This window comes from Plasmodium reichenowi, chromosome 7 (genome assembly GCF_001601855.1).
Source record: "Plasmodium reichenowi strain SY57 chromosome 7, whole genome shotgun sequence".
Taxonomy (NCBI): Eukaryota; Apicomplexa; class Aconoidasida; order Haemosporida; family Plasmodiidae; genus Plasmodium; species Plasmodium reichenowi.
In genome coordinates, this window is record NC_033652.1 from 232,560 (window position 1) to 242,913 (window position 10,354).

General features: G+C 17.8%; 2 protein-coding genes and 4 non-coding genes across 6 annotated transcripts; 4 read left to right on the forward strand and 2 right to left on the reverse strand.

Moving 5' to 3' along the window:
* Nucleotides 1-1,214: 1,214 nt before the first annotated feature.
* On the forward strand, nt 1,215-3,317 carry PRSY57_0704800 (hypothetical protein; the record flags this gene model as incomplete). The annotated part of the gene is made up of 1 exon (XM_012906713.2): nt 1,215-3,317. One exon carries the CDS (start codon nt 1,215-1,217, stop codon nt 3,315-3,317), a length of 2,103 nt encoding a protein of 700 aa, XP_012762167.2.
* A 632-nt stretch (nt 3,318-3,949) lies between these two features.
* PRSY57_0704900 (DNA mismatch repair protein MSH2, putative) lies at nt 3,950-6,574 on the forward strand (the record flags this gene model as incomplete). The annotated part of the gene is made up of 1 exon (XM_012906714.2): nt 3,950-6,574. The coding sequence occupies one exon, from the start codon at nt 3,950-3,952 to the stop codon at nt 6,572-6,574; it is 2,625 nt and encodes an 874-aa protein (XP_012762168.2).
* A 312-nt stretch (nt 6,575-6,886) lies between these two features.
* PRSY57_0705000 lies at nt 6,887-6,958 on the forward strand. The gene has a single exon. It is a non-coding gene; the product is annotated as a tRNA-Thr (tRNA).
* A 592-nt stretch (nt 6,959-7,550) lies between these two features.
* PRSY57_0705100 lies at nt 7,551-7,622 on the reverse strand. Its single transcript has one exon. It is a non-coding gene; the product is annotated as a tRNA-His (tRNA).
* Nucleotides 7,623-8,709: 1,087 nt separating this feature from the next.
* Nucleotides 8,710-8,782, forward strand: PRSY57_0705200. The gene has a single exon. It is a non-coding gene; the product is annotated as a tRNA-Lys (tRNA).
* A 1,074-nt stretch (nt 8,783-9,856) lies between these two features.
* PRSY57_0705300 lies at nt 9,857-9,929 on the reverse strand. The gene has a single exon. It is a non-coding gene; the product is annotated as a tRNA-Lys (tRNA).
* Between the last annotated feature and the right edge of the window lie 425 nt (nt 9,930-10,354).

Consider the following 10,354-nt stretch of genomic DNA (forward strand, 5'->3'; position numbering starts at 1 on the left):
GTAATTTATTCTTTTTTTTTTTTTTCTCTCTGTCATACGTATTTATACATTATCCATTTTACATATTAAGTTCTCATATAAAATTTTGATATTAACCAAAAAAAAAAAAAAAAAAAAAAAGTTTGTACATTTTATATGTATACACATGAGAATTTTTTTTTTTTTTTTTCTTTATTTCATTTGGAACTGTACTAACAGATACTTGTTTTATAAATACATTAAGAAAAAGAAAAATATAATAAATAAATATACAACATATATATATATATATATATATGTCACATATTTCCTTTACTCTTAATTATATAAAGACTTAAATCTTTCCAATTTTCTACATTAATCATTTATAACGAATTACCTAGAACTCTCTTAAAATTTTAAATAAATATAAAAAAAAAAACAAAAAACATTTTTACAACACTGTTAAATTTAAATTATAATTATGTGAATAAATATATATATATATATATATATATATATATATATATATATATATAATAAAATAGTCAGGTGTTATATATATTAACAGAAAAAAAAAAAAAAAAAAATTATGGTTACTTAAATTTTATGTAGGTTTAAAGAAATAAAATTAAATATAGATCATTTTTTCCTTTCTATACCTTTAAAGTTTAAAAAATAAAATAAAATAATACAATATTATATATATATATATATATTCATTTATTATATGTTCATTCATCTATTTATTTATATTTATTTATTAATAAAATTTTTTTAATTCCTATAATTTTACCTTTTTTATTTTTATTATTTTTTATCATTTAACGTTTCTATAAAATATTTAAATAGTCTCTATTTATAATTACTCTTTTTATAAAAATAAAAAGATATACCTATATTTATTGTATCCACAAAAAGTTCAGAACTTTTACCTTTTTCATTCTTTACAAAACGATGATGATTGGTTTATTGATTTTGTTCGAGCGTGCTTCTATTACTGGGTCTTCAATAAACATATAAAGTTAAAAATACATACTTTTGTATGTAGAAAAATATAAGAAAAACAAACAAAAATGCCATGATATCATAAAAAAAACATATACACACAAAAACATACACATATATATATATATATATATGTATACTCATACATAATATACTTCATTTATATATGTTCTAATATAATGTTATAAAATAATTTATGTAGAAGACGAAGGAAAAAAAAAAAAAAAAGTAAAAGAAAAAATGAAAAAATGAAAATCATCCTAAAAAATGTCAACTACCTTTTTCTTGAATCTAACCAAAGAAAAATAAATATAGAAAAACATAAAAAGAAAGAAATCATTGTAAGCATTTTAATTGATAAACTAATTAAAATAAAACATAAAAATGAATTTTATAAATGTGCATCATATTACAATTTTTTATTTAGTAAATATGTTAAATATCTTTCTATAAAGGATTGTTTAAAATTATATTATTTACAAAATAAACATTCTTCTTATATATACAACACCAGATTACTTACCCATATATGTAGATATATTAATAATACACCAATTAATATTATATTAAATTTAAAAAATGAATTTATCTTAGATTATATATATAATTGTAATATATATAAATATAAGTACTTTTTTCAAACAGAATATTACCGTTTTATTTATAACATGCTATTATTATGTTCTCTTAGACTTTGTTATCCTAATGTTGTTGAAGAACTTTTTTGTAAGAATCATAAAGAAGAAGGAGAAAAAAACAGAATAAACAAAACCAAACAAATAAACCAAATAAACAAAATTAATAAAACAAACGGAATACATATTAAGTTAAAAAATTTATATATTTATTATAACAAATTAAATGATATTCATATATCACAATATATTTTTATGAAAGGATACCATAAATCAGACCATTATATAGAGAATAATATTTTAAACAGGGATAGTATGAATATAATTATAAAATTATATAAATGTCTTAGTATAAATCATATATATCCATTTATCTTCTTAAACCAATATTTATATAACAATTATATCGTGTTCTCTCTAAAAAAACAAACACAAAAATGTATACATAATTTAATAACCTCCAACATTAGGACAATGTATGACTTTAAAGAAATAACATTCTTAATTTATAATAAAACTATAGAATATATAAAAATACATAATATTATCGAATTAATGTTTTATTTATCAAAATGTAATTTATATTTTTATTATGAATCATTTTTATGTAATTATTTTTATATCATCTCTTTATATATCTGTAAATTGAAGAATGATATAAATTTTACAAATTTTAAGATACCAAATATTAATCATAACATTGTTGAAAAAAAAAGTGAAAATCAATATATCCTACATAATAATGATGACAATAAGGATGATAATAAGGATGATTATAAGGATGATAATAAGGATCATTATAATGATGATAATAAGGATCATTATAATGATGATAATAAGGATGATAATAAGTATCATTATAATGATGATAATAGTTATTATATAAAATATATAAATATAAATATAGATAATATGATTACTAGTTTTATTAACTACCTCTCTTCATCTTATTCTTACAGAAATGTAAAAAGAAATAATAATACAACATCATCTGTCATCTTATGCTTATATCTTTGTTTAGATTTATTTTCCTTATTTCCAAAATTACATAATTTTTTCTTTAATTTATATCCTACATATAATAATTACACAAAGGAGATTTTATCAAAGGACCAAGGATTTATTTTAATACATAAAATAGAAGACACGTATTTGAAAAATGCATCTTTTATTAAGAAGTGCTTTCTTCTTATATATATTATAAATACAATTATAATTCCTGTTATACAAACAAATGTTCTTATATATAATGATAAGAAATATAAAAGTTTTTTAGATTATTCTATAAACCATAATAAAATTAATATAAAAGAAAAGAGAATAAAAACACAAAATGGTAATGCTATAAATAATACATTAAATAAATATAACCATTCTGATCAATCAAAAAAAAATTGTCACCAACATCTGTCATATTATTATTTAATAAATAAACATGTCAAATTATTCATATATTCATTAAGCTCAAAAAATAATAATATATTTTATTTCATAAATTTCTCATATCTAAAATTATTATACAATCAGATGAATTACTATATAGATAATTGTTGTATAAAAAAGTACAAAAAGTCTGAAATCGAAAAAGATATATTTTACAATTTAAATGAATATATCACAAAACGGTATCCTACATATATATGTTCAAATAATATGCATAAAGGAATACCTATATTTTTTACAATAGACATATTGATATATAAAAGGAAAACATAGTAGAATAATATTTCTATTGATTTTGATATAAAGAAAAAAAAAAAAAAAAAAAAAAAGATAATTCTACATTCACATTGATAAATATATACAGATGTGCATAAGTTATTATATCATTATTTTTTTTTTTTCTTTATATATTATATTATTTTATTTTTTTGTGAACTTAATTATGCTCGGAATATGAAAAAAAAAAAAATAAATAAATAATAAAATTTAGACAAATAATATTTTCTTTTTTTTGTGATTTTATTTCATTTTTATATCTAATATTATCATGTTTGAAAAATAAAATACTTTATTTTGAAAAAGTATATATATATATATATAATATTAAAAATGCATATAGCTGTTTTTTTTTTTTCTTTTTTTTTTTTTATATATATATATATACTATTATATGGTATAATATATGATAAAAACCGATGTATACAAACTTAATTTTTTTTTTCAAAACGTTATATATAAATTGACATTAGTACATAAAGGCATAGAAAGATTTAAGAAATGAATATATAAACAGAGATAAATATAACAATATATATATATATATATATATATATATATGTATATTTTATATTTATACATTTATCTTAACATTTAATGCTTGAAAGGTCCATATTAACAAATTCAATATGTCATGTACTGATGAATGTGAAGACAAAAGCCGAGTTATAAGTTTCAATTTAGATGTGAGAAACAATATTCGATATGTAGGTATATGTATATACGACATATATAGTAACGAATTCTCTTTATGTGAATATATAGAAAATGAACATTTTACTGTTTTAGAATCCATTTTACTACAAACGAGACCTAGTAGTTTTCTATATTTATCACATAATGAGAAAATAGATGAAAAAAGAATTCATTTAATATTAAATTTATGCGATATAAAATCTAAGGAGTTACCCAAAATATACTATGAATCGTGTTCTATAGAAAATGATCTTATGAAATTAATAAAAGGAAGTGACATAAAACAATGTGTTCATTTTTTAACAGATCTACAACTAGCTTGTAAATCTTTATGTAGTATAGTTAAACATTTAGATTTATTAAATGATAACGGTTCTATAAATAAATGTATTTTAAAAAATTATCATATTAATAAATATCTTAAGTTAGACAAAGCTGCTATGGTTGCTCTAAATATATATGATGATATACATATAGATTATGGTAGTAACAAAAACACAACGAAAATAAATTCATCATCTGCTAACACATTAACACTTTATAAATTTCTAAACAAATGTAAAACAAAAATTGGACAACGGAAATTATTAAATTGGATAATACATCCGATAAGAGATGAAAAGAAAATAAATGAGAGATTAGATATGGTAGAAATATTTAAAGAAGAAAGTGTTATTAGATCTATAATTCAATCGGATTATTTAAGAAAGGTATGTGATTTACAAATTATAATAAAAAAATTTAAAACTACTAGTGGTTATCTTAATGATACTAAGGATAATATAAACGGTAGTAATAATAATAATAATGATGATAATATATATGATCATAATAATAATACTATGATAATGAAAAAAAAAAATTACAATATAATGTTCAAAAGCAAACATTCGTGTAGTCTAGAAGATCTCGTTAAATTATACGACACCATTGTTGTATCCAAAAAAATATACTACCTATTAAATGATTATAAAGGTACAAAACAAGATACCCTAAATAAAAAAATATTGAAACCTTTAGGTGAGTGTCTTATAAAACTAGAACCTTATTTAAAGCTTATCGAATTAACCATCGATTTTGAAGAAATAGAAAAACAAAATAACTATTTAATATCTAGGACATTTGATGATAATCTGGATTTCTTAGCTACACAAAAAGATAATATATATAATTTAATAAAAGAACATAGACTGGAGGTAGAAGAGGATATACAATATTTAAAAGGAAAAGAAAAAATAAAAAAAAAAGCAACAACATCTAAATTAATAGGAGGAACAATAAATAACTCAAATAATAATAATAATAATAATATTAAAGAAGATATAAAATTAGTCGAATGTAATGTAAATATATTTCTATTTAGAGCTGTGAAAAAGGATATAAATTATATACAAGAAAGAAAAAATATATATATACAAGTAAGAATGAATAAAAATGAAATATTATTTCATACGAACAAATTGAAAAATTTATGTAGACAATATGAACATATATTAAATCAATATAATATAGCACAAGAAAGTTTAGCTCACAAAGCAATAGAAGTAGCATGCTCTTATTGGGAGCCTATAATAATATTATCAAAAATATTATCTGACATTGATATTTTTTGTTCCTTTGGATTTATATGTTCTTCTAGTATATCAACATATGTAAGACCAGAAATTGAACAGAATGGACATGTATTACATATGAAAAATTCTCGTCATCCATTAGTTGAATCTAATTTATTATTAATAAATAATTTTATACCCAATGATGTTTATATGAATAAAGATATGACACGCTTAAATATAATTACAGGTCCAAATATGGGAGGAAAAAGTACATACATTAGACAAATAGCTCTTATATGTGTTATTGCACATATAGGATGTTTTGTTCCTTGTACATATGCAAAAATACCTATCTTTACACAAATTATGTGTCGAGTGGGATCATCGGATATACAATTAAAAGGAATTTCGACTTTTTTTTCAGAAATGATCGAAATCTCAGCTATTATAAAAAATGCTGATCAAAATTCATTAATCATAATAGATGAATTAGGAAGAGGTACATCAACATATGAAGGTTTTGGTATCAGTTGGTCCGTTGCACATTATATCCTAAATACAATAAAATGTTTTTGCTTATTTGCTACACATTTTCATGAAATGTCAAATTTAGAAGAGGAATATAAAGGAGTAATCAATAACCATGTAGGAGCTAAAATTGATACAGAAAAAAAAAAAATCTCTTTCTTATATGAAATTAAAAAAGGTTATGCTGATAAAAGTTATGGAGTATATGTTGCTCAAATAGCACAATTACCAAAAAGTGTTATTGATAAAGCTTTCCAAAAATCAAAAGAATTAGAATCTGTTGAAAATAGACATTATTTTAAAAAAAAATTATTAACCCAAACTAATCAAGAAAATAATACAAACCATACATCTAATTATAATAAATCCATATGCTATTTAAAAGATGTTTTTAACGTCACACAGGAACAAGAATTTTTAACATCATTCAAAAAATATAAACATCAACTCAAAAATATATTAAATGAAATATAAAGCAAAGTACTAACATGATATATTACACAAATATTCTTATATCATAATATATTCCATTTATATATATATATATATATATATATATATATATATATATATATATTATTTATATTTATGAAATAATTGCAAAATGTATTTATTTTTCTCAAAAAAAAAAAATTTCGTTCACATAAGAAATTTTATAAATATTAAAAATTATTATATAAATATTTATAATATTAATAATTATTTAAAAAAAAAATAAATTTAAATATAATATATATTACATATATATGTAACATTCATACAATACATATGACTAAATATCGTTACGCCTGCATAGCTTAGTTGGTAGAGCATCCGCCTAGTAAGCGGAAGGTCATCGGTTCGACTCCGGTTGTAGGCTAAAATTTTAAAAATTTTAATTTTACACAAAAAAAGTATTATTCATAAAATAATTAAAATATAAAATGTTTCTTTATATTTATAAAAATTAATTATTTATAAAAAAATATAAAATAAGTTATCATTTATGAAAAAAAAAAAAAAAAAAAAAATATATATATAAATGAACAATTTGTAATATTTACCTATCATATTTATAATATATTATATATATTCATTTATTTTTTTTTTTAATAAGGGCAAAAAAAAATTATATATAATTTTAGCATACTTATTTTATATATATAATAATAAAATTGTATTTATTCACAATATTTAAAGACAAATTATAATATAAATATTTTTTATAATACTGTATATAATTATTAAAATATATGCATATAATATAAATATATAGTAATATATATATATATATAATATATTTATATATATAAATAAACGCATTTAATTATATCATTATTAAATAATTTATTTAAAAAATTAATTTGAAAATATATATTACTTATATTTCTTTACATTATAAAAAAATGCAAAAAAATAATTTTTAAATAAAAAATTAAAATTTGTTCTAAAAAATATTTAAAAAAATTTATGTCCAAAGCAGGATTCGAACCTACGTTGCCACGTCCACAGCGTGGAGTCCTAACCACTAGACGATTTGGACATTAAGAATACTCTTTTTGACTTTTATTATATTCATATAAATATGAAGGAAAAAAAAAAAAAAATACGTATTTTCTCTTGTACATATATAAAAATATTATTCTTTTGTATGAATAATATATAGCTTATGATTCTTTTTTCTTTTATAATAAATAAATATTTGTAATATTACATATATATTAATTCACTAATAAATAAATAAATAAATAATATATGTATAATACATATATTATATACATATATATATATATATATTTATTATTTATATAAAATTAATTTCGTATTTCTTTTTTTTTCCTTTTTTTTTTTTTTAATTAACAATAAATTTAAAATTGATATTAGTATATATATTTTGTCAATTATTTATTATTTTTTTAAAAATATTATCACATTGTCATTTTATCGTAATTTTTTTTTTTTTTTTTTTTTGTTTTTTTTTTTTTTTTTTTACAAATTTATATTATTTTCTATATATTATATACATATTTATATTTTTATATCCTCTTCATTATAAATATAATTTATCCATAAATATTTTCATATTACCATAATATAAATATACTTTTTATAGTTTAGTTTATTTTTAAAATGTAATTTTTCATTTTTAGGCCTTGAAAAATAATATACATCATATAATTTATAAGTCGTCTTCGCTTTTACAATAATTTATATATATACATAAAGGAAAAAGGTTCTTTCTTTTTTAAATTACGAACGTAATAATTATGCGTAGTTTTATTCATTATAAATATTTTTTCTATTCTATTTATTTCTAAGAAAAAATTATAAGATATATGTATAATATTTATAAAAATGTACTATTTCTAGATCTATTTATCCATGATGAACTTATAAATAAATGATCATTTACTTTTATAAATATATATATTATATATATATATTCTTTTATAACTACATATACAAATACACTTGTTTTAGAAATATAGAAAAAGATAAAACTATATAATTATTTAATTTAATCAATATGTACATATATATACATATATATATCCTTTTAATATTAATTTTATGGAATTTAATTTCTTCTATTTCTTTTAGTAATGAATAATATTAATAAAAAAATTATTGCTGCCTTAGCTCAGTCGGTAGAGCGCCAGACTCTTAATCTGGTGGTCAGGGGTTCGAGCCCCCTAGGCAGCTGATAATTCTAATAAGGAAAAAAAAAAGGTATAATAATAAAATAAAAAATTATTTAATAAAATAATATTAAAAAATATTTAATAATATATGCAAATATTATATATATTAAAAAAAAATAACATATATTTATATATATTTATATTATATAATAATATTATTATAAATAAGAAAATATTTTTACATATGGAACAAATTTTTAAACTTCAATTCTTTTCAATTTTAACTTAATAATTATTAATACTTATATAAAACAATTATTATTAATACTACAATAAGTGATTATATCATTGTAACATAAATCCTTGTAATATTAAATTCATAATTAATATGGATAACTAATGTTTTTTTTTCTTTTTCTTTCTTTAATTCCTTATAAATATATTTATCTATATAATATGTAACATGTATTATTTTATATTATATATATATATATATATATATTATAAAAAGGTATTTTTTTTTTTTTTTTTTTCCTTTTGGAAAATATTAAAAAGCGTTATGGAACAAATATTATGGAATTGAAAAATAAGATATATATGCCAAAGTATCATTATAATTTTTGTACTTTTTGTGTACTTTTTTTATATTTTTTTTTTTTTTTTTTTTTTTTATTTTTTATAATGAAACAATATATAATTAATATGATATTATTATTATATGATGTAATAATTTATAATATAAATAATATTATATTTCATGTGCACATTTAAATATAGCATTTCTATAATTTATTAATACAGTATTTTCTTCTATTATAAAACGAGTATATATTATATAATCAAATAAAATTTTAATAAATATATATTTATTAAATTATGAAATCACGATAAAACATTATTAATAATGTAAATGATACCCAAAGAAAAAAAAGAAAAAAAAAATTAAGAGCAAAATGAAAAATGTATTCTTCTGTATTATATATATATATATATATATATATATATAATATATTTGCTCAAATATTTTCATTTTCTCATATATAAATACGTTTAAATGATTTTTAAATTTTATGTTTATAAAAAAGATTTTTTATAAGCATTTTTATAAAAACAAATTCTTCTTAGTTTTTAGTTAAGCCTCCTAGGGGACTCGAACCCCTGACCACCAGATTAAAAGTCTGGCGCTCTACCAACTGAGCTAAAGAGGCAGTTAATGTTCGTACTTTATATAAAAATGATATGAGAATTTTTTTCCTTAAAATATATATATATTTTTTTTTTAAACAATATGAATAAATATATTATTATATATATATAAAGAATTAAACATTACCTTAAAAAAAAAAAATATAAAAATATAATTATATATACATATATATATTATATATATATATATATATATATTTCTCATTTTATATATAATTCATAATATATAATTGTATTTATTATATTTATATGTTTATTTTAATTTTTTAATATAATATATTTAATTTGGCTTATTAGGTTTTTTTTTTTTTTTTTTTTTTTTTGAAAAAAATATACTTTATTTTTAAAATATTAAATATTTTTAATTATTTATAAATATCATATATAGTTTAAAATGTGACAAATAAAAAAAAAAAAAAAAAAAAAA